This window comes from Anabas testudineus, chromosome 18 (assembly GCF_900324465.2).
Source record: "Anabas testudineus chromosome 18, fAnaTes1.2, whole genome shotgun sequence".
NCBI lineage: Eukaryota > Metazoa > Chordata > Actinopteri > Anabantiformes > Anabantidae > Anabas > Anabas testudineus.
The window spans coordinates 26,357,127-26,381,299 of NC_046627.1; the positions used below are offsets into that span (position 1 = coordinate 26,357,127).

Consider the following 24,173-nt stretch of genomic DNA (forward strand, 5'->3'; position numbering starts at 1 on the left):
TGCATCTGTGGTGCATACAATACATGCGAGAGATTACAGGCTGGAGCACTGATGTTAAAGAATTCTTATATTTTTATGGCCATTATAATTTTCTTCAGTCTTGCAAGTCTGCATCACAGAGCAGACTACTAGAGAAAGGCTAGTAGCAAGAAACGTCCCCTTCCCCGGTGAAAGAGAGAGGTAGAGATAGGACAGGCTTTGAAGCCATCCTGTGGTCACTTCATCTGAGCAACCCAGAAAAATATGAAGACAAGCAGAAGAGGAACACTGCTCAATATGACAGACTCTTCAAAATCAAGCCCATGTACACTGCGATAGTGACTGCCTGCCAAGCAAATTTCTATCCATATCAAAACATCTCCATCAATGAAAGGATGATGGCATACAAGGCCCACATCAGTATGAAAATGTACATAAAGAACAAGCCTAGATCTTTGCACTGGCTTCCTGTGGCTGCAAGGATCAGGTTCAAAGCTCTGTCTCTTGCCTACAGAGTGGTTAACTCCACAGCTCCATCTTATCTCACTTCAATCGTTCAGGTCTACATCCCCACTCGTCCACTGCGCTCAACCAGGGAACGTCGTCTGGTGGTACCAGCACCACACAGTCGACACCAAGGAAAACTGTTCAGCTCAGTGATCCCACGATGGTGGAATGAGCTGCCTATCTCTGCACGCTCAGCCACCTCACTTGCAATCTTTAAAAAACTGCTGAAAACAGAACTCTTCCGCATTTTCCTTTGCACTTAAAAAAAATAAATAAATTCTACCCTTTCTTTCTAACATCTCTTGAAACAGAAACACTTTTTCAATAGCACTCTGCTTTGATGTTGTTTCTCCTTGACTTGAGATTTTGTTTGCTTGCCTTGTTCCTCACTTGTAAGTCGCTTTGGATAAAAGCGTCTGCTAAATGACTAAATGTAAATGTAAGCCTACAAAGTGGGGATACAAGCAGTTTGTCCTTGAAAACTCCTCAACAGGCTACACCTGGAATTTCTTTGTGTACATGGGTAAGAGAGAGTCTACCACAGGCCAGGGCCTGAGCTACTCCTTATTAATGAAACTTCTTCCAGTCTCTCTGAATGGTAGGGGCCTTCACACTGTACGTGGACAATTTTTATACAAGCACTACCATCTTTCAAAATTTGAAACTGAAAAACATTAGATGTTGTGGTACTATAAGAAAGAATCGCTTTGGTTTTCCACAGACTGAGGAGAATGACTCACCCAAAAAGACTGGGAGGGGCAGTGATAAGGAAAGACAACCTCCTTTTCATAAAGTGGATGGACAACTGTGAAGTGACTGTGTTCTACAGTGCATGAAGCTTTCAGTGGACAGACTGTCAAGGGGAAAGTGCAAGAGGCTGGTGTGTGGCGCAGCACGGCCATATCTGTTACTGACGTTGTAGTGACAACCAAAACGTGGGTGGTGCAGATCTATCCGATGCTCTTATTGGTTATTACAGTGTCCACCAGAAATCCATTAAATGGTACAAAACTTTTTTTGAACTTTTTTGTGGATATTCCAGTGAATAGTTTCCTTTGCCACAAGGAGCTGTTTGAAAGAAGGAATGACCCCACCATGAGAAAGCCACTCAGCCAGAAGATGTTCAGGGAGCAGCTTGCAGCAGAAATGCAGGAGTTTGCTGAGAGCTCAGCACCACCACCACCACCACCACCTACCTGCATGCTAATGTACTATGGGACTGATGCTACTCAATCCAGGAGGTACTACAAGAGGTGCCAGGATGCTGGCATCCCAAGGGTGAAGACACCCATTTACTGCAGAAGTGCCAGGTCCCTCTTTACCTCACTTTAAACTGCTTCCTAGAGTGGCGTAACAGAAAGTAGTGTATGCATTACGTGTAGTATATGTTTGTTTATGTACTTTGTCAATGTTTTTACTATGGCTATTTTTCCATGTTGTTTTATTGGTGTGTTATTGTATTGTAGTTTTACAGCGGTGTTACAATTATCCATTGTTTTATTATCGATTTATTCTCAGTAAATCAGCTCCAATTGGAGTCAAATGGCATTTCCTTTGTATGATTTTTTTGAATTGGTTGCTATATCTGTCTCAGAAATTTTTCAAAACAAACCCCAAAACGGTTATTCTATACTGACATAACTGAAAGAAAAATAAGTTTTATAGTTGGTACCTGACAAATCTCAAATGGCACAAATGGGGCCAAAGGGCCAGTCTGCCTATGTATTCCTCTAGTGAAAGTTATCTGCTTCAAATTTTTAGCATCAGATTTGGTGCAGCTCATGGTAAGATGTTGTATTATGGTTTACTAGGTTCAGGGTTGTAACTACATCATTTCAAAGAGATATTCACTAAAACAGTGCACATTTTTTAGGCGAAAATGAAATCTCATTCTTTAATGCGTGACAAATTTCCCTCATTTACTCTGACCCAGTAAGATATAATAATAATACTAATAATACTAGAAATACTAATAATACTACCAATAATAATTACATACTTTATTGATCCCCTTGGGGAAATTGTTGTTGAGACTACTGCAGTAGATGACAGCACTACTGTAGGGTATCTTGTCCAAGGATACCTCAACATATAGCCAGGAGGAACCAGAAATCAAACTAGTAACCCTGGTGTTTATAGACAACCAGAGCACCAACTGAGCTAACTAATGCCCCATATATATTGATTCTTACACTTCTACAATAACCTCAAGTGTTGCCTTTATTTTGATGCCAAGATAATAGAAATAAACCTTGTAGTTGCTAACGTGTACCCAGTTCATTTTGGGCAATTTATTTTCAAGCAGGAGTCATAAAAAGAGGATGGAGGTTAAACTGGTTAAATCACCATAAAAGCAGCAGTAACTATTAACACAGGTCTCCCCACAAATACCTGTCACAGCACTGCCGTTTTCTCAGTCGTTATGTTCACATTAATTTCTGTCAACCCAGCTTTTGTTTACATTGTGCAAAGGCGGAAGTCAAGGAAGATATACTGTTGGTCAGGGCCCTAGTCTTCCCCGTTGTGGTTAAACCTACTAAATCCTCCAGACACACAAAGTAAGGAAAGACATATCTAAATAATGGGGCAGATGGGGCTACGGTTACCTACGGATAAGTGTTGGCAAACAGCAAGTATATCTCCAACCCTAGAGGAACAGATTTATGTTTAAAGTCTTGTCGGACCCCAAAACACAGCGATTTGTAACAATCACAGTATAGTATAGATTGATACCAGCAGCAAGTGTTATATCATTTGATCATTGCATCCTCGAGGTAAACATCTGAAATACGACATTTACGAACACTGGGCACATGCATGCATGTAAGCTACTGGCTAACATGGTGTCTTGCTGGATAGCATTGCATTACAGAAAAAGTTGAACCAGTTCCAACTTGTTCTCCACACAGGGTTGCATCAGTCTGAACAAGCCCCCTGTGGTGCTAGTTCCTGGTTAACAGATGAACTTACCCCATTCTGATGGATGTGGAAGGCTGCAATGCTTTAGACAGAAAGAATGTCTAAGAGCAACATATTAACTAATTAATCGGCAAATGCACTGCGACAGAAAGACACATTTTGGGCTGCACACAGATGTCATCCTGAACCTCAAAGGCTGGAGCAGTGACAAAATTTAAGCCATGGATAGTTTTCTTATATGAACCCTTAACAAAGTCTGGAGAATCAGGTTTGGACATTGTCCGGAGTTGACCTTTCACACTGTGTTAGATGCTTTCTCATCTACTGGACATAGTTTGGTTTAGGCAAACTATGTCCAGCTCACTCAAAGTTTTATTATTGGTATTGTATTTGTATCTGTAAAATTATTAACTGGACAAGATCAGCCAGTTTTAGCTGTTTCAGACATGCATTGCAATCCTGAACTTATCTATGCGTTACACTGGATGGGCTATATTTGAGAATGCTAATGTTCAAAGCAGTGGGGTCAGACACTGAACCAACTTTACCCTGCCAGCTTCCTAATCAAACGTCTGTAATGTGCTAGTACAGCAGGTGTCTGGAGAACTCACTGTGAGCTCATGCTAATGTTAACAATTGCCATGCAATGATACTGCATTGATGTGCTGTAAGCAAAACACTGTCTTCCTTACCATACTTCAAACATAGTGTCCTGCCTTCTGCACGCTTTACACAGGCACTGTATATATATATATATATATAGCATTCTCAAATATAGCCCATCCAGTGTAACGCATAGATAAGTTCAGGATTGCAATGCATGTCTGAAACAGCTAAAACTGGCTGATCTTGTCCAGTTAATAATTTTACAGATACAAATACAATACCAATAATAAAACTTTGAGTGACCTCACTAGAGCTATACAGTAAAAGCCCCCAAAACATCCTTAACAGCTGAGAAACATTTCTCTTTTCACTTAGTATTTTTTCTATTTTTTAATGTCTGTGTTGACTTAATCCAGACAGAGTTAAGTCAAAACTTACTGTCAATAAGTAAAGCCAACCACTACCAAAAAGAAGTTGCATAAAACTTGTGTCTGAGAAATGATAACTCGAAAGAGCACCGATAAGGCCAACAACAAATATGTAATACTGAATGATAACACACATGTGCATGCTTAAAAACAGTATCAAATGTCAACACTGCCAAGATGCCAGAAAGCCAGAGACATGTTTTTGCCCATATCATCTACAGCCCCACACTCACACTACATTTAGTGGTTTCTTATGATGTGCAGTTACTCTTACATATCATTTGTAGTACTCTATTGGTACTTTAATGCTTAGCTAACATAATGTGTAAAGACTGAATGTCTCTACTCATAACACTGCTGGATAGATTTTACTACCAGCGTCAAAACAGTAATTTACTTTGCCTTACTTTCCTTAGTTAACAAATTAATTACAGAAAATCCACTATTAGGTAACTGAACTTCCTTTGAGCAATAAAGTATCTCAAAGCACCTTCAATAATATAAACAATTTTGCCATATACATGTTTAAGACAATAGACGAGTTCAATCAGATCCAATAACATTCCACTGCAGTAGGTATAAAAACTGTTAATCTGCTATTGATGGAGTTGTGTGCGTTTTTGTTTAACCTGGAGCTATGTCAACCTCTAGAATGACTTATGTGACAATCTTTATGTGGGGAATCTAAGGGAAAATGTCCCTAAAAAGGACTGTGGTTTTCAACAACTACTAGTACCCAAAACACATGGAAATGAATTCAATACTGCTGAAAATATAAAATTCGACCTCATGAGACATTAAGTTTAATTTTTAGAACTTGATGCAAATAATATGCACTAACATATTACAGTAAGACAAGTTAAGATGTGTGCATCTTATTGCTGTTTAAATAAGAAGAAGAAAAAAAGCATTTCACACTAGAAGAATATGTTATATAATTACATATCACTTTTACAAAATAGTTTATCATCTTGTGCTTATTTTGGTTTAAAGACACTATTTCAATACTAAACTCCACACCCCAACATATTTAAACTAAATATGCTTTATTACTGTCTAGGATTATACTTGCACTGAGAACATTTGAGTGAGGTTACGCATGAATAACGTTGCAGAGATTTCTTGTGCATTAAGTATTTGCTAATGTTGTGCACATAAAACGTGGCGGGATAACGATCCCAAGCTGCGGGGACGCAGTCTGTGTTAATGCTGTGGTTTACTGTAAAGCCACATCAATTTCTAATTTCAGCAAAGTGAACCGTGCGAAACTGTTTGATCGTAAAGATGAACATAAACATATAGACAAAATAGCTCGGGCTGGCTATAACGTTAGCTAATGTCCCCTCAGTGGCTACCTTAGCTTCACACTCACGTTCTCATAGTTCGCCTTTTAAGCTAATTAGAGCCGCTCGGCTAAGAGGAAAACTAGGAGAAAGCAATTGTTACAAGAACATTTGTCCCACAATATCATATTTCTGTTGCTTAACAACCAAGGGATCGCTGCCTTGCTACCTAAGCTAGCACACGGTATGCGTTGATCGTAAGGCCTTGGTAGGTTCAAAAGACACCAGATGTGATGGCGGAGAGGGGCGGAGTGTCGGAATCAGACTCCCCGGCCTGCTCCGCCAATGTGCGGACGACCACCTCTCTCCGCTGTCGCTGTTTAGCTAGGGCTACCGCGATGTAAACAACATAAACGCACCGATGGAAACAACCGAGTTGTAGCTGCAACCTGTCGCCACAACTACTCAGCGGAAACGCTCGTCTCACCACAGACGAATCCGAAGCAGTCGCGCTGCAACAGCCGACATTAGCCTGTTAGCTAGCGTTAGCCAGTTGCTACAAGACAAGCTGCAAAGAGGAACCGAGGCTTACCTTCTCTGTTTATAGCTCCCAGACTGGTCGTCTGCACGCTGTGTCTACAGCCAATGTATCGTATGCATTGGTCTCTTCAAACACTGTAAACGTATTCATTCAACAGAATCGTACTTCGACAAAGCCGCGCTCTGTGTATTATTTATTCTGTTCTCCCTCTCCTCCGACGCTCGCTGCTGCGTATCGCTAAGTGTCTGCTGGCTCCCAGTCGCTGCTCTTCTTGTTGTTTGTGTTTCGGAAACATGGCCGTCCGTGTGACACCACGTGACTGGACATTGACAAGCGGCTAACCAATGTTGTAGCCTGGTGGCAGCACGGCCAACACACCCCTGTTGACCAGCCCGGACACCGCTGTGTGCTGCACTGTGCAGCCACTCTCTGACTTTGAGCACGGCGTTTAAAGACGTGTGGGTTTCATTAGACAGAAGAGTGAGGCTGGTCCAGCGCGACAGGCAACTTTAAAAAAAGGCGCACATCGAATACAGCCAGCTCAACGTGGATCAACTTTGTTCAAATAGTTTTCATAACATTTGCAGTCAGTAACACCGTACGTGAAATGCACATGCATGCAGACATTTTGAGCGATCGGCTATTTATACCCTTGAAAGTGAACTGAATGACTAGCGGAGCATGTTAGAGGCAATGACGAAGTGCGCATGTGCAGTACGTTCTAGGAGGCAGTGCAGGGTTTAATCAGTAGAGGGAGCTGTTGAACAGTGGTCACTTTGAGGACAGCTGCTGCTATGATCTGGGTAAAATATATAATATAATATAGTATAATAAACACTGTAATCTGTGCATCATTAAACCTGGAATTAACTGAAAATAATTAATGTCACCAATAGATTTAATTAAAACACTAATACATTCAACTGTAGCATTACATTTTAAAATACATTTAAATTATGTTTCCAAATAAAATTAGTACGTAGGAATATAAGGAAGACAAGGCTGATGAAATGTAACGGAAAACAATTTGATGCTTTATTATAATAGTTGGTATAGAAGCATCAGTGCATAGATGATAACAAAACTAGGATGCTGACTAGCACTAATCAGGGATCCCCAAAGCCCCATGTTCTCTTTGCATCATACGGATTGTGGTGCTAATAGTAAATTACAACAGCTGCAGGACTGTGCTACATTATTTCATAATGTGTTTTGGAGGCCTTGTGTTGCAGAACTATCACTGTGTCAATATGCACAGAACCATAAGAAAGAGAGCAGTTTATTTTATATTGTTTCTACACTGTGGATGCATTTTAAGTTACAGATTTTACAGCTACAGGCAGTGAGAGGAACAAAGGGACGATAGACGCTCACATTCTACCCCATGGATCCCAGCAGATCTAGAGGTGTTCTTAATAATCGATCTACCTACATTTATGCTAAAATGAGGAGAAAACATTGACAACTTCTGTGTGTGCATATTATAATTTCATACAATGTAGATATAAACTATTAATGTTATTAATTTAATATTAAGTAATGTTAATAATGGTCACAATCACTATGTATGAATGTGGAGTTGTACTTTACTTAAAATATCAGATTATTTGTGAATTTGATCTTTTTATTAATGATCAATTAATCTTTCGCCAAAATGAAAGAATGAAAACAAACCAAAATCGGGGATGGTGTATTAAATTATCAGGTATTATGATGAAGTATAAATCAGATTTTTCTTAAAAACTCACATGTGAAAAAGAGGGACAAAAGCTTGCAGCAGAAATTACAGAGAAAAGGTAAACAGAAACAGACATTTGGTTGTCTAATCTAATTACTTCGAGCCTATTTTGTTCCTAATTTGAAAAAATAAAGACTGATGACCTCCAGCAGTGCTTTCCATCCACATTTCACTGAAAGGAGGCAGGCAAGTGCCAATCTCTTTGCTTTCATATCTTTCATAAAAAGGTTGATGGCATCATCCCACATCACTGCCTCAAGCTTCCTGCTTCAGAAGCAACTTAACTGTGGCTGGCAGAAGTCTTCGTTCCACTGGGGACTGTTGTCTTAGTTGACCTGGAAGGTAGATAGTCTGGTGGCTTGTCAGCCACTGGAAGGATGCAGTTTGAGGGTGAGGTGGACCAGACCTTGTTGTTAAAGGGCATCAGATGCTGGTGATGTGCCTGGTGGGTTCACTCAGACTTGCATGAGAAACTTTCATTCAACACACTGCTTAAACCGTCCATATTTTGATTCCTTTTCCAGGCACTGTTGCAAAATTCTGCCTGAGTGCCAGACTTAATTTTAGCACTCTTCACACTTGTTCTTGCAGTCGCCTCAGCATTCAGACAGTTTCACACCTCCGTTTCTGTTTAATCATCCAATGTCGCCTTGCACATTTGCACTGAAGTGACAGTCTTTACCCTGCCAGCCAGATCCACTTTGTGCACGTGATTGTGTTCAAAAGATGGACAGGAATTTCCTGTAATCTGACTGGGCCTGGTTGTTGTACTGTGGTGGTATAGGTTCATAATAGACTGAACAAACTTGGGCTCGAGGGATGGCTTGTTTTCACTCTGTAACTGAAGTGGAAAGAAAACAGGCTCACAATGAACACATTCACAGGGGCAAAGGCAAAGATCATTTTTATTATTAAAGAGTCTAAGAAGAAATAAAATAAATTACACAACTCACTGAACTCCTCTGTAGTAAATTTCTATGGTCCAGTTCTACAGTATATATGCATGCATGGATGTAGTATGTGCAAGGGCCACCGTCTGTATATGTGGTAAGCTCTGTAGAGTTATACAAGTGTGTTTGTCAGATATACAGTACACACTATATGAGTGTGTCTGCAAAAGGTGTGACCAGCTCAGATGTGTCATGCAACACAAAAGATAAGTGTAGGCTTATGGAAAGCACATTCTTAAACTGATCTTGCATAATTGCTTAGGGCATATTAGTTGTAGGAACCATGACTGCTCACGCTGCAAGTTTTGTTAGGACCATAAGAGACAAATTTTGTTCATGTTAACGTTTCTTTAGGAGATTTATGTGATTTTTCAATAGTTTATACTGACACACACGGTCCAAACACACAGGAATACACAGTACAAAGGAAAAATAAGATTTACAGTAATTAGTAGTGTGTGAGATACTAAATAAACGTGTTTAGCAGTGCATTATTTTTTTGTTTTAGATGAGGAAAAAAACAGTGAACACCATAAATTTAAGAACAGTTAGATACTGTAAATTCATGGATGAACACATATTATAAGACCAGATAAGTGTCCAGCCAATAGAGTCACCTGGAGCTGCTCCTACTTTGCATACTGACTCTCTGTCCAACAGTCATTTCACGTCTTTACACATATGAGTTTGTGGCAGCACATGTTAAACATGGATTGACAATAGACTGCTTTCTTATTACTCATCAGGATGCATCTCTTTTGCACCTGCACCCTCTCCTTCTCCCTGCTGCTGATGTTCCACCGGGGGAGTGCCACCGTGTCAAACAGCTTCAGACCATGCAGTCATTTTTTCTACATGCAGACACCACCTGCGGGGATCAAAGGGACCAACCTGAAGAGGATCTGCCAGAAGTACGCGGACAAACTGCGCTACGTCACGCTGTATGACAGCAGTCGGCGCCTCCCTCTCTACTCAGCCTACATCTTTCAGAAATCTGATGGGAAGAAGAGGATGGACACACCCTGGATGTATGAGCCTCAGGTACAGATTAAGGTCATAAGTTCTTGTGGGACAGCATTACTGAAGTTGTATCTTGAATCCTTTACAGTAGGAGAATGCATTAGGGGTAATGTTTCCCAACACTGTTGCATTGGCTTCAGTGTTCCTTCATAGCTTCTGGGCTGCAGTTTACTTTCAAAATGATTCATGCCACCTTTTTTTTTTTTTTTTTTTCGTACAGTTGGTCTCTGATGATGAGAGTGGCAACATGAAAGTGCTCCCCCTGACTGCAGACACTCCCCCGCTGATTGAGGACAGCCAGGCTGTGTTGGAGGACTACACAGATGCTGTGGAGTACAGACGTGGCCTACTGAATCCCGACGTTCACCAAGCGGAGCCAGATGACAAATCTTCCACCTACACCCTGACCAATGTAGTCCCGTTAATAACAGACTTCCTCGAGACCTCTTGGAACCCATACTTAGACGTCATCCGCCGACGCCTCAACAACTTCTGCCATGGCAAAGCTTTCTTAGTGACAGGGGTGACTGTTTCGGGGGCGACCATTAAGCGAGATAACAGGGATCGTCTAGCAATCCCAAAGCACTTATGGTTGGCATACTGCTGCCCATGGTTTGACCGAAATTCACCGTATGAGGTGAGATATATGTTCCCCAGTTATGGGGGCTATGCACTGAATGAGAAGACTGACCACAGGGTGGTGGAGGTCCCCCTGAAGACTCTGGAGAGCTTTCTGAGGAGCCAGACAGACATAGACAGTGACATGACTATTTTCTATAAGGGCTGTGTCTCAGAAAACCGTTTCAGGAAGAAGAGGAGAGATCTAATCAGTGTTTCAGTATGATGGGACATCTTGAACTGGAGCAACAGTCAAGGATGAAGAATGTATATGTGTATAAACAAATCCAGCTCAAATAAACCTAAATAGAAACAGTGTTAATTATTTATGGTTTCACTTCTTTTGGAATACATTAAACTGGAGTTACACTACCAGTCAAAAGTTTGGACACACCTCCTTCAGTATTTTTTATTTTATTTTATTTTATATTGTCCACAGTGGCCTTGTTAAGCCTTGGTTCACTCATGACATTCTCTCATCACATTCACTGAATAGTCACCTGGAATGGGAAATTTTTATGTCGAGTCTTTCCTAATTTGCTTTGGACCATCAGTTGTCTTGTGCAGAGGAAGGATGGGTACAGTGTTAATACCAAAGCCCCATTAGTGCTACTACAACCACTGATCAAATCCATACTACAGTAAGAAACACAAAGAGAAGAGACAGAACTCAAGTTAATCAAATTTTGGTCTAATGAGTCCAAATTTGAGATTCTGAGAGGGTGACAAGAGTGTGCAAAGCTGTCGTCAAAGCAAAATACTGTTATTTTGAAAAATTGAAAATATAAAACCTAGAAAAAGTAGTTCAACACGTTTTAGTTTACAGCATAGTTTCATATGTGTTCTTTGTTTGTATGTCTTCAGTATTAGTATACCATGTTGGAGAAAAAAAAAAAGACAAGGTGTGTCAAAAACTTTTGACTGGTAGTCTACTTTGAATTGAATAATGTCATCATTTCATGACTGAGACAAAAACATAAGGACAATATTAGATTTACATAAATACTTTAAAATTATGGAAGAATGCCTTATAGTAAAGATGATTAATAATGTGGAAATCATATTGCACAGTGGACCCCTAACAGCACCACACATAAATCTGGCAGAAAACAGTAATCACTAACTAAAGCAAGAGAGCCTGAAATATTCTGACTTTACTATCAATTGGAGGCTAAGTCCACAAAACACCACATCCAACATTTTCCAAAAAGACACCATAGTCCTTCCCACTTCTCACCCACTGTTTGTTTTGTTTTGTTGAAGTGTGTAGTTTCCAAACCCAGGGAAAAACATCCTAATCATCAGTATTGATAATGTGTAACATTGCTAGAGTGCTATTTAGTCGAGCATATCATTCTGCACCAAAAATATCCGACTGTCCCATCTATTATTGCTCTCATCGATTTGCGTTGTGTTTTACAAATTCATACAATCCAGAAATTCAAACTAAGTTGTATTTAACTCAAACCTTTTATGTTGGCTCTATGTGGTTACTGCAGTACTTACTACAGAAATATGTCTATACTATATGTGTCAGTGCTGAACCAATAAAGCATCAATGTGTGTTTATTTGGCTAACTAAATATAAAAATGACATTTAGCTACATTTCTATAACTACTAGGATTTTGCATATATTATTAGACTAAATAAAATAATAAAGTACAAATAAATACGAGTCAATGCTGTGTCATGGCTGCACTTTTAAACCTTTTTAATTTCCCAGTGTTACATGTACTCAAGTATCAACTCATATCATATGCAATTCATTGCCTAATAAAAGGTATTCAGTCCCAACAAGTGAAAATCAGAGGTTTTTTTTTCACACATTGTTTAATGATATAACTAAGTCTTTGCTGTTAGCTATATACACAGCTGTTCCTCCAGCTGTGGGTGGACCTTCTGAAGTGTAGGAAGTGCAGGGTTTTGCATACTGAATCCAGATTATAGAAACCTGCGTGAGCATAACTGCACTCCACAGGCAGAGGCACAGTTCATTATTTGTAGCAGCTCACAGAAGACATACATATAACAGTTTTAACGTCTTACCAGTGACATCAGAGATCTACTAATTAATTATGGCATTTTGGGCACTGACAGTTTTCTTGCTTGTCTACATATTAGTGTCAGTGGTAAGAGGTAGAGTGGAAAAAGAACTAACTCCAGAATGCAGAAAGTTTCTCTACATGGCAACACCACCGACAGGGCTGCAGCATGACTCTCTTAAGTTCATCTGTCAACGATACAACAAGAAGCCTCGCTACGTGACCCTGTACAACACTGTGGACCATATACCTGTCTACTCAGCCTACACTTTTAAACGCTCAGATGGGGAGAAATGCATGGATGTGCCTTGGATGTATGAACCTCAGGTAAAGAAGACTAAAAGAACTGCCATGACGTGTTAAGAATGTCTTTGACATGAATGCTATAATTTCTGAGCACTAAATCATGTAAAATCAAGCCAGAGCATCAGTCCATACAGATGTTTATGTAATGTGTATGTGTAATCACCTTCTTTTATCCACTCTGTGCACTGACTCTGTCTGTCTGCCTGTGCAGCTATCCACATCCTCTGGCACAGATGACATGCAGCCCTTCCCACATGGTTACATGCACATGAAGTTTGAAGATGCCCAAGCTGTTCTGGATGATTATACAAATGCTATCCTCTATGAACGCGGTACCCTCAACCCAGACGAGCATCAGGATGAGCCTGATGACAAGGCCTCCACTTACACCCTGACTAATGTTGTGCCTGTGGTGCCCCAGTTCAACACTGAAGTCTGGAACGAACAGGAGCACATCATCCGCAAACGGCTTAACAACTACTGCCGGGGAACAGCTTATATTGTTACAGGCATCACCACCTCAGGGAAGATGATCCGGCGGGAAAACATCAACCGTGTCGCAGTGCCCACTTACCTGTGGTCAGCTTATTGCTGTGCTAACTACGACCACAACACACCTTATAACGAGCGCTATAAGTTCCCATCTTATGCTCACTATGGTCTCAATGAGAAGAACAACGAGGTGGTAGAACTCTCTGTCCAGAAGCTGAAGGAGTTTCTTAAGAAGACTACCTTTGTAGACCAGAATTTTCAGATATTTGTAAGTGACTGTGTCCCACCAGAAAACAGTAACGTGGAATAGGGAAACATATAGTCCAGTCAGGTGGCAGCTGTGTCTGTACTGTGCATATGCTACAGTTTGAACAACTGATTTAAGTACAACTGAATACTAGTCCATTCACTGAAAACTAACAATGAATCACATGCTGTATCTAACTTCTTGTAATGAAGTGCAAATAAACTTTGGTGCTTTATTTTGAATCATTCGAGAACATTTGTGTGATGTTACCTATTATTTTATTTATAAATTAAAGACCTTTAAATGAAAACTGCTTGCACATTGAAACATGCCATTTCCACCTATTACCATCACCTATGGCTCATCCTCCCATACAACTATTTATGTAAATCTAATCCTGCCCATATACCTCTGACCTTACATTCTGTTGAAATCTGTTTCACACTGGCCTACATGAAATACTGACACACTAGGTTAGATAGTAAACTTTTCTTACAATATGCAAGCTCCAAATGCTTGGTATTGATACTCAGTGCAGAGAGTGGTCTGAGGATGGTGTGTGGAACATCGGTAAGCTGCAGACTGCTGCTCTGTGTGTGTGTGTGTAAAAAAAGTGATTATTAATTTCTGATCCCACCTGCATTTTCTACTTCCTCTCAGTCTTACTCTGTAGTCCTCAACAAAAAAGAAACTAAAACTGTACGTCTTATACAAGATTAATGCCATGTCAGTTACTGTATGATCCATTTCTCCTCTGCAGCTGAAGGTGTAAAACTGCTCTCAATGATTGATAACATTCAGGGTTTTTGAATTACTGCTACGACACTACGGCACTTTGAATATATGAAAACTACTTGACAATGAGGGATCAGTTTGCTCTAAGAACAGGTGATGTGATGAAGGGAAATGTTGAGCCTGATAGAGCTGAGACAGAGGCTGTACCTGTTGGACAATAGTGAATTCTCAGTGGTGTGTTACGGGTGAGAAAGAGACATACGAGTGGTAGCAGAGACATCTAAAAGGACATAGAAGCTGAAAGACTGAAAAGAGCTACCATTATGACGGCTTCATCTGCAAACGGTGCCTTCCTCCTGGTGACTGTCATTAGTGTGCTGGTTTGTGTGCTGCTACATGGGGCCCAGGCAGGAGTGGTTGCGGACTTCAACCATGCAGAACGCTGTAAAGACTCTCTGTATATGGGGACTCCACCTCGAGGCTACCTCAGCAACTCCTATAAAAAGATCTGCCAGCGGTATGAAGATAAACCCCACTATGCCACCCTGTACGACCCCCGCAAACACATCCCCATCTACTCTGCTTATACCTTCAAAAAGTCCGACGGGGAGAAGAAGGTGGACTTCCCTTGGATGTTTGAACCCCAGGTGAGTGTCCTGTCAAACTCGACCTCAGTCCAAATGTTGGGTAGACTTATTGTTTCCAAACAAACTTTCAGTCCACATCTATTGTAGTAGCTTTTGCCTGCACACGCACACCTTGAATTTTGTTGTATTATAGTTACATAGAATAGCAGAGATACTCCTTTACACATTTACCAATAATTGCATTATACCTTTGCACATCTAAAGCAAATACTTCATATGGTATGGTATGGCTATGGCACACCCAACAGTTTAGAGAGCTAGGGACACTGTTGCAATGGGCAACAGAATAAGCTTGAGATAATCTACTTTATTGGCTATGAATGTTGTTTCAATGAGATAGTGTTGGCTTCACCGTTTGTGCTGTAGCATGCAGTGGTGCAAATTTGTCACTCACTCCTGTTTGTTGTGGATGTGGTCATTTGTCAGAGACATGTTCAGTAATATTGAGCATTTTCTTCGTTCTCTCCTGCTACAGTTGGCTTCCGAAAAGAGCAGCAGCAATATGGAGCCCTTCCCCCATTCCTCAAACATGCATATGAACTTTGAGGACTCTCAGGCAGTCCTGGAGGATTATGCTGATGTGGTTCAGTATGAACGCGGCCAGCTAAATCCTGATGAGCATCAGGCAGACCCACTAGACAAAGCAGCCACATATAGCTTGACCAACGTAGTTCCCCAGATTAGAGAGTTCAATATGGGTCCGTGGGCAGAGCACCAGGACCTCATCCGCAAACGGCTCAACAACTACTGCCGTGGCAAAGCGTATGTAGTCACAGGGGTCACCACCTCCGGGCACACAATCCGTCGCAACAACCTGGACCGGGTGGCTGTACCAGAGTATATGTGGTCAGCCTACTGCTGCACTGAGTTCGACCAAAATGCACCATACTTTGTTCGCTACAAGTTTCCCGTGTTTGGAGCTTACGGGCTGAATGATCGTATCAACAACCACATGGTGGAAGTTCCCCTCAAGAATCTGGAGAAGTTCCTTAAGGGGAGGATGGATGTGGACAAGAACTTCCAGATTTTTTATAATGACTGTGTGCCAGATATTTAAAAGGAAATTAGGGTGATCTGTTATAAGTCTAGTTAAAAGCTGTTCACTTTACTAATTGCTTCAGGGTAATTTAAAATATCCAGGGAACTAAGATGTGCTGTCAAATGAGATGATAGGATGTAAGCAATAATATGGGAAATTGATTGGAGTTTGTGTTTAAGTGTTAAAGACAATGTTCAACTATCATTAATTTTGATTACCGATTGCCCAGTGGGTTTTTTTTTGGTTAATTATTTGGTCTGTAATATGTCAATAATTTCCAAGAGTCTACAAAATGCTTGTTTTGTCATAACCAAAAAAAGATAAATTAGATATTAATTGCATATATGACTCTGTATACACCATGTCAAAGGAAAGTTGCTAATCTTCACTGTGAATCTGTAGTCAAATAAAAGTAATTACAATAATTTACTTACAGTGCAATAACTACTGAGTAAAATTGTCATATATAATTCATAATATGGACAATTTGACTCATTTAGAACTTATTGTAAAACTAATAAATACAAACAAAAGTGATTTCTTCAGACACCAATAATAATTAAAAAAAACATAAGCAATATAACAAAAGATTTGAGATTAAACTCATTTTTAATGGAGCGATAGTGAAAAAACTGATCATCCATTACTACCTCAAAAGCCTTGTAATTGTTGTTTGCATCCACAAGGTGGCACTACAGCTCCCTTAAAACACAATATGACAACACAAAGTCAGACAGTTCACATAAGGCACAACATCCCACAATGTGTTGTAGTCCATCCACACAGACAAAGGTACAGCTATTGTACTGTCATACTGGGTTTTTTGCAGTCTGAGGCATGCACAGATTATAAAATGAAGACTGATCCAGAGATGTAACCTTTTTCCACGCCACCCACCCTCGCCTCTGCAGCTCTGTCTTCTCTAGCTGACACCCATAGTAGTGAGGGTCAATGATTAGCAAGTAGCTCCCTTTGTCCCCAGTGCACACCCCTAATATCCCCTTAGATGAGTTGTCCCTGTCCCCTCCCATCATGACTGGAGATCCATGCCTCTCAAAGTGCTGACGGAGCTCTTCCACTGCAACCTGCTCCAGCTCTGCCCCTCCACCTCTAATGTGTACCAACTTACAGGGAACATCATAGAAATAGTCAAGGACCAGGGAGGCTTCAAACGTTCCTATCCACTCCCTAGAGCCTGAGAATGAGCCGGGTTTGTCCCCCATGGTGACCAAGGCTTGCTGGATTTCAGGGAGGCTCGGTGGAGGTCTGTTTTGGTGTTTAGGTGAAACCCGGTTAAGGCAAAGCCAAGAAGCCATGGTCTGAATGGTGCGGTATCCACATCCCCAGCCTCTGTCATCTTGTCCATCGCAGCCATAATGAAAGTAAAGATAGTCTCCTCTGATCAGAGAGCAGTTCACAGCATCTCTAAGTGGATTAGAAAGGCCAATATGCGAACTGCTTGCTAAGGTTTTCACCTTCTCTGTAATCTTCCCTCCTTCAGCGGCACTTTCTCCCCAGTCAATTTCCTCACCGCCCGCCGCTACAACCGCTGTCTCCATATTTACGAACTGTCTTCAGAGAGCACGTTTCGCTTTTCATTTCAAACAGTTCCCAGCTGTCCACGACATGACTTACTCTTCCGGCGGACATCTGGTGTAACTGCGATCACGGTCCCTCGGTGAGCTCTAGTTGGTTCCGCTTTAGAGTTGTTCCTCTTGTCGATGATGCATTTGAAATAATGTGTAATATTAGGTATTAACGTGGAATACATTGAAACACAAATTTACAACAAACAGATTTATTAACAATTTGTTAATAATGTTAATAATGTTAACTATAATCAACATTTTAAGATTTTGTAGTATACATCATATTTTCATATATATGTCATGTTATTATGATAATTGGTCTGTTTTCAGACTTAACGTTGCAATGTTTTAACAGTCTTTGAAGTCAGCACCACACCTCAGCACACCTGACTCTAATTACGCCACGCTAATTAATTGGCCGCTAGCTTGGTTGTTCTTGAAAATGGCAACTCTGGTCAAATTTACCGGAATCGTCTGCATTTTTATGGTTTTACTGACATTATTTGGTTTGTGTTTTGCTGCAAACCCTAATGCGGGAACTCGGGAACCCGTCGGACTTGATATAAAATGCGGAGAAGTCGGTGTGAGGATAACCGCGAAGAGGCAGTTTTTCGAGGACAGACGTGTTCCGTTCAAGCCGCAGTATCTCCGGCTAGGAGCAAAGTCCGCACCGCAGAGCTCCTGTGAACCCGAGAAACCGGTGTCTGGATCTGAAATGTTCATCTCTGCAGGACTTCAAGAATGTGGTACTGAGTCCCACGTAAGAAAAACCTGTTAAAATGAGAAGGGTGAACAAATGGGCCTCATGCAGCTCGACAATCTGCAATATAGAATAATCCAGAACCACAGCAGAAGTCAGGTGTTGTTCATAAAGCTCCTTTCTTCAACTTCCAGGTTGCAGGATTCAAGCTCACAAAGTTTAAAGTGTAATAACAGAGTTAACATGGGCCTTCTTTTTTGCAGCAGAGATTTTGAGGAAGATCTTTCAGCTTGCAAATTTAGTAGTTTTGCAATCCTAACATACTTGGGTTTAATTAACAAAGAAAACCCTGAACACTGCTAGTATTTAGGTCTCTGAAAAGGTAGAATATTTTATTCTGAACATAAATAACAAATCCATTGTATAACCCTTAACATCATAAAGCCATAATCTATTTTTGCCATGAGAACAAGGTTAATTTCAGGGAGGTTTCATCACCCTCTTCGCTACCTTCAGGTTCGTGGTGAGTGGCTGGTCTATTCCAACAAGCTAGTACTGTTTCCTGCTGTGACAGGCACCATGATGGTTAGAGGGCAAGCTACTGTCATACCTGTTGAGTGCCACTACAAGAGGTAAGCCAGCTATTGTTTGTTTAAAGAAAGTCCTTGATTGATCCCCCCCCTTTTTTTTGAATGTATAATATCCCTTATATTTGTGTGAGCACAGAAAGCAGACAGTGATTGGGCAACCTTTAACCCCAACCTGGATGCCCATGACATCCACTATTAGTGTTTTTGGTCTACTACACTTCTCCCTTCGTCCCATGGCAGGTGAATCTAATTTAATTTATACTGTATCTGTGGAGGATTACATCACAGTGAGAAGTGTCAATATTTATTTCTGTCTGTATTTCCATCCTCCTTCTTGCAGATGGTTGTACTTCTCTACGCACGTCCTCTGTGTACCAGCAGGGGGAAGCAGTGTTTTTGGAGGCCAGTGTGGAGGCTCCGCTACACCCTCCTCTCACTGTATATGTGGACTACTGTGTTGCTACAGTCAAGCCTGACCCTCTCTCCTTGCCAAACTACAAGTTTGTCAATAAATATGGGTCAGTGCACAAAACCCACATCACAACAAATTAGTGCCCAATGAAATCATTAAAAAATAAGATTTAATCTATTGAAAAGTTTTGTCACATTTCAACATATTTCTGAATATTGCAGGTTGTAAGGAAAGCTATAGTGGAGACATGAATGATTCAGTTCTTGGGATAATTTCAGCATGTATTTTTTCCTCCATTACAGATGTTTAATGGACAGTGTATTGCCAGGATCTTCATCTAAATTCCTCCCAAAGGAAAGTGAAAACAGACTATGCTTCAGTGTCCAAGCTTTCCGATTCGACCATAGGTTTGGAGAACAGGTAACAAGCCCACACTGGAGATAATGACATTACTTTCTGAAATATAATACTTATCACTGGAGTCTTCATTTTTAATGTTGCTTTCTTTACCTAGATGTTCATCACCTGCCACCTCAGGGCCACTCTGAAGCAAAACTCAAATAGCCACCTTGATAAAGCCTGCTTCTTCCATAAGCCCACATTCAGGTTAGGCTGCGACACCTTTGGCGACCTTCTGTCAACCATGATTTGGTTAATTTAAAATGTATTTTATTAGTTGAGATGTTAGATAATGTGTTTCTTTTTGATTCAGCTGGCGAGCCATAGAGGGAGACAGTGCTCTGTGTGAATGCTGTGACACTGATGACTGCTTTAGACCTGGAGAGGAGAACAGGAACCACACTGGATACACAGCTCAGTCAGATACAGGTTGTTTAGACCTTCACAAATACAGCCCGCACAATATTGGAGGTTATGTTAAATAATAGTGCTGAATGCAAATGACAACTTGACCATACCAACTTATATATTTATGTTTATATAAGTATTATAGCTGTACTTAGCTTGTGAAATTTCACTATATCTATTTTGATAGAAAAGAAGCATGAGACGGACACAACAGTTGGGCCACTTCGCACCCTACCACACTCCCATTGGGCAGGCTATCTGTCGGTCAGTCACAAAAGAGACTTTCCAGCTTGAAAATTAGGTGCGTACAGGGACTGTTAATCACAGTTGTTAACAATGTAGCATTAATGGCAAAATATTTTCTCTTAACATATCATGTAATTGGAATTTTTGATTCTAGTCCTTGGGAGTGAAAACTACCATCATCACTAAGCAATATACCTAAATAAATGTAAAAGTTGTTTTCCTCTCTGGCAAAAAATGGTTATCATTTCACACAGTGCCAGTTAAATTCTAGTAATCTTGTGTGTAATTTATAGACATTTACTGTCTAAACTCGGCCACTGTGCATATGGTAAAGCACTTAATGGTGTTAGCCAGTGCTGCTCCTGTTTTGACTTGGTGCCCCTAAAGCCAAAACAGTTGACCAATCAAGCATGTTGTGGAGAAATGCATGTATTAACATGCAAAGTAAAGTAAAACCATTAATTCTGATCAGTGAAAATAGTATTACAAACCCTAGAAGGGCTTTACCTAGTTCTTCTTTATATTGCTAAATGTCTGATATTTGACCAAATTTGTAAATGTCTCATATTAGGTGGACCAGTAGTAGCTTAATCATGACCAGAGACAGGGTAGAGTGGCATTCAGACATGACATTTAATAGGCATGACAACAAACTTATGAGGAATTTCCACAAAGTGGTTGAAGAACTACAATGGAACCTAAAATATCTTAGAAGCAACAACCATACTAGAATAAACAGACCGTGCTAAGAATGGGACAGCTACACAGCCATGTGCTGTATGTCCTTTATGTCCCCTGTCTGCAGTAGAAACACTTGTCTAGACCTGTGACAGGAAATGTGACAGACTGGATGGGGAAACCTGGAGTTCATGGCGCAGCGTCTTTCTTTCATGACATCAGGGCGACAGTACTTCCTGAACTATCTCTGAACTAATGCTGGCCTTTCTTCATTCAAAATGAATTTCTTGAAATAAACAAAAGACATTTGTTGTTTTTGTACCACTACAGCATAGAAAGGAGGGAGGAAAATGAACATTTAGTTCTAATGGAAACTGCAGTTTGGACTGTTGTGCTTTTGATTAACATATTTGCATTCTAGTTGTGAGATTCTCATAGATTGTTTGCATGCATTTTGAGTTATTTGTTATAATGCGACAGATCTGTCATATTTATCATATTGAAGGAATGGGACTAGTATATCTATTTCCTACACCTTTACGTTAGTTATGCAGTTATTGCCCATTTTATATTCAGTGTTCTGACTAAATGCTACATTGGAGCGTGTGTTGCAAGTGTTGGTCTTGGCATGACACATCACATAATGTTTGTTGTCTGATATCTCACTTAGTTGGCACTTCTGAACACATGAAATGTTCCAACACTAAAGGTCTTCTAAATTATTGAGGTCCAGTCCCTCCAATTGGCACAACATTGTCAATTTATCAATTGGTCAGAAATTAATTTTGTACGTAAGTTAATGTGCAAACCTTGGACAACGCATGTCATTTGTTTTCCCTGTAACATCCTGCAGTGGAGTATTACAGATATGAATGGAAGCTTAATGAGTGTTTTTTTTTTTTTTTTTTTTTTTTTTGAGGTTTGAAGAAACTATTGAAACAACAAATAATGCAACCTGATGTGTTTACTCTAACGTTTAAACTAGGATCTCTGTCTAACATTAACCAACATGCTTTTGTTATGTAAACCTAGCAAAATGCAGCGCTCAGCCTGTTAGCCACTGACTCTGGTGTTAAAATCCTGAGTTTGTATGCCTATCTAACTTCTCAAAAATAAACACACAACACTTCGTTCAATCAGAAAAATCACTGCAACTTAATATAATGCGCAATCATATTACTTTGTACTTGTATTTTACCTGTGAGATGTTCACTTCGTTCCACTAGTTTGAGAAAAGGAATAGGGGAATGTGTTAATGTTGTGGCTATTGTTATTGGTGTAAACTGGAGTTATCACATTATCACTTAATTTAAGACAATTGCCAATATGTTCCCTTCCTTTTCTTGAACAAGCATGTTTCTGATGAGCCGACAAGACAGTCAAATGTCAATGAGTGTACATTTAAGAAGTCACTCTTTGTGTTATATTTATTCACATATAATAAACATTACAAATGGCTATAAAAATTTCAACTGAAATGTAAAATGTGGTCTGAGGCAGTACAGGACATACAGTTGGGGCCAACAAATCGGGGAAAGAGCAGACAGGACAGCCAAATGGGGAGTGAGGGAAAAGTGTGAAGTGAAAATGACAAGTGTTGAGAGGCCCATTGGATAACTCAGTATGTGAGGCTGTGGCCAGCTAGGCCAGAAAAAATACCACACAAGGCAGCTTGGCAACAGGGAGAATACCACACCAGAGGAAAAAACTGATGATACAGCCAGAGAATTGCTCACAGGGCAGCTGATAGCGAAATATCTGAAGACTTAAGATGTTACAAACATGGTTTCAGTTGGAAAAGGTGAAAAAGGGGAGTGGTTTCAGAGAAAGAATGTGATGTTGCTGGCGTCACACGGTTTAATATTACAGAAGACATGCATTTGGTGCTTTTCAAAAGCAAAGCAGCAATTGGAATAAGAATTTGAAGTATGAATTGATTGTATAACAGTTGTTTGTTGGGGGGTACTTTACACAAGATGCTGGATCAATCTTATGAAATATGTGACTGAGCAGGGAAAAAAAGAGGTAATCTGGGTCTCAGTACTAGAAACCACTGAAAACTGGTTTGATAGTTTAGCATGCTACCATGGAAACTGCTAAATATCAGCTTGTTGTCATTGTGAGGATAAAGAATTCTATTTTGTATTTCATCTGGCAGAGCTACACGCTCATAGCAATGCTCTGCTAAAGTGCAGCCTCCAAACTGGTAGCATGACTGTGGACTTTTTTGTCTTAGTCTGACACTCTAACCTACTACTTGACACCACATGAATGTGCACTTCATTGCTCCAGGCAGTAAGTCTTGGTTTAGGGACCAACCGTGAGCCTTGTTAATCCACTTTTAGCCAGGAAAGATGAGACTATTCACTTTACGTTACGTTACTTTTATTTCTTTTAGTTTTTTTTTTTTTTTTTTTGTGCAACAACTGCATTGTGCTGTTGGCCAAATGACTTTAGCTTTTGGTCATCACTGCAGCGATAAAATTCCTGCCCTAGAATGCCTTTCCATGCTTGTGGCCATCACCATGGGATCACAATAACTTCAATAGATATGAGTCTTGTCACTGTGGATACCTGTAAGCTGAAACAATAGCTTCCCACCTCATCACTGGCTCCTGCCTTGGCTCCTGTGTCCCTCACAATCACCCCCATTCTTTTATGTCAGCTTCCTGTCTTGTGTCGCGCCAGAGGAGTAGACCTAGCTGGCTGCAAGCCTAAAACCTGTATGGAAAAAGCAAAACACACAAACATAAAAACACACACTCTAATGTAACAGCTGTGCACTTTCACTGTCATCTGTATAATGTAATAAAGTTTTTCCCTCCTTAGGTTGTTTCCCTCACACATGGCTGTCTTGGTTAATTTATAATTATCAACAAGGCACAGTGAAAGAGCATTTAAGTTTCTCCCCAACTTTCCATTCACTCCTCCTCCTGTTTAAAAATTCATCCTTAATTCAGCAAGTGTGTCCCATTCCAACTAAGGAGTCAGTGTGACTGGACTCCCCTACCCCCGCACTCCTCACACATCCCTCACCTCCCACCCCAATCCCC

General features: G+C 40.4%; 6 protein-coding genes across 7 annotated transcripts in view; 4 read left to right on the forward strand and 2 right to left on the reverse strand.

The window, feature by feature from the left end:
- gigyf1a (GRB10 interacting GYF protein 1a) overlaps nucleotides 1-6,563 on the reverse strand; it is a 27,846-nt gene extending 21,283 nt beyond the window's left edge. For both annotated transcript variants that reach the window (XM_026352722.1, XM_026352720.1), the window contains exon 1: nucleotides 6,315-6,563. The gene's annotated coding sequence lies outside the window, so the exon portion shown is untranslated. The remainder of the gene's footprint in view (nucleotides 1-6,314) is intronic.
- Nucleotides 1,006-10,815, forward strand: LOC113157814 (endonuclease domain-containing 1 protein-like). Its single transcript, XM_026353433.1, has 4 exons — nucleotides 1,006-1,009; nucleotides 1,529-1,727; nucleotides 9,698-9,992; nucleotides 10,192-10,815. The coding sequence occupies exons 1-4, from the start codon at nucleotides 1,006-1,008 to the stop codon at nucleotides 10,813-10,815; spliced, it is 1,122 nt and encodes a 373-aa protein (XP_026209218.1).
- A 1,788-nt stretch (nucleotides 10,816-12,603) lies between these two features.
- Nucleotides 12,604-13,861, forward strand: LOC113157660 (endonuclease domain-containing 1 protein-like). The gene is made up of 2 exons (XM_026353254.1): nucleotides 12,604-12,959; nucleotides 13,150-13,861. Exons 1-2 carry the CDS (start codon nucleotides 12,666-12,668, stop codon nucleotides 13,738-13,740), a joined length of 885 nt encoding a protein of 294 aa, XP_026209039.1. The 5' UTR covers nucleotides 12,604-12,665; the 3' UTR covers nucleotides 13,741-13,861.
- Nucleotides 13,862-14,607: 746 nt separating this feature from the next.
- Nucleotides 14,608-16,481, forward strand: si:dkey-85k7.10 (endonuclease domain-containing 1 protein). Its single transcript, XM_026353194.1, has 2 exons — nucleotides 14,608-15,059; nucleotides 15,535-16,481. Exons 1-2 carry the CDS (start codon nucleotides 14,736-14,738, stop codon nucleotides 16,114-16,116), a joined length of 906 nt encoding a protein of 301 aa, XP_026208979.1. The 5' UTR covers nucleotides 14,608-14,735; the 3' UTR covers nucleotides 16,117-16,481.
- Nucleotides 16,482-16,688: 207 nt separating this feature from the next.
- Nucleotides 16,689-17,796, reverse strand: ufsp1 (UFM1-specific peptidase 1 (non-functional)). Its single transcript, XM_026353142.1, has one exon. It carries the CDS (start codon nucleotides 17,655-17,657, stop codon nucleotides 16,908-16,910), a length of 750 nt encoding a protein of 249 aa, XP_026208927.1. The 5' UTR covers nucleotides 17,658-17,796; the 3' UTR covers nucleotides 16,689-16,907.
- Nucleotides 17,725-20,683, forward strand: LOC113157815 (zona pellucida sperm-binding protein 3-like). The gene is made up of 9 exons (XM_026353434.1): nucleotides 17,725-17,751; nucleotides 18,043-18,447; nucleotides 18,904-19,019; nucleotides 19,114-19,217; nucleotides 19,318-19,495; nucleotides 19,692-19,809; nucleotides 19,904-19,995; nucleotides 20,102-20,217; nucleotides 20,384-20,683. The coding sequence occupies exons 1-9, from the start codon at nucleotides 17,725-17,727 to the stop codon at nucleotides 20,488-20,490; spliced, it is 1,263 nt and encodes a 420-aa protein (XP_026209219.1). The 3' UTR covers nucleotides 20,491-20,683.
- Nucleotides 20,684-24,173: the final 3,490 nt, after the last annotated feature.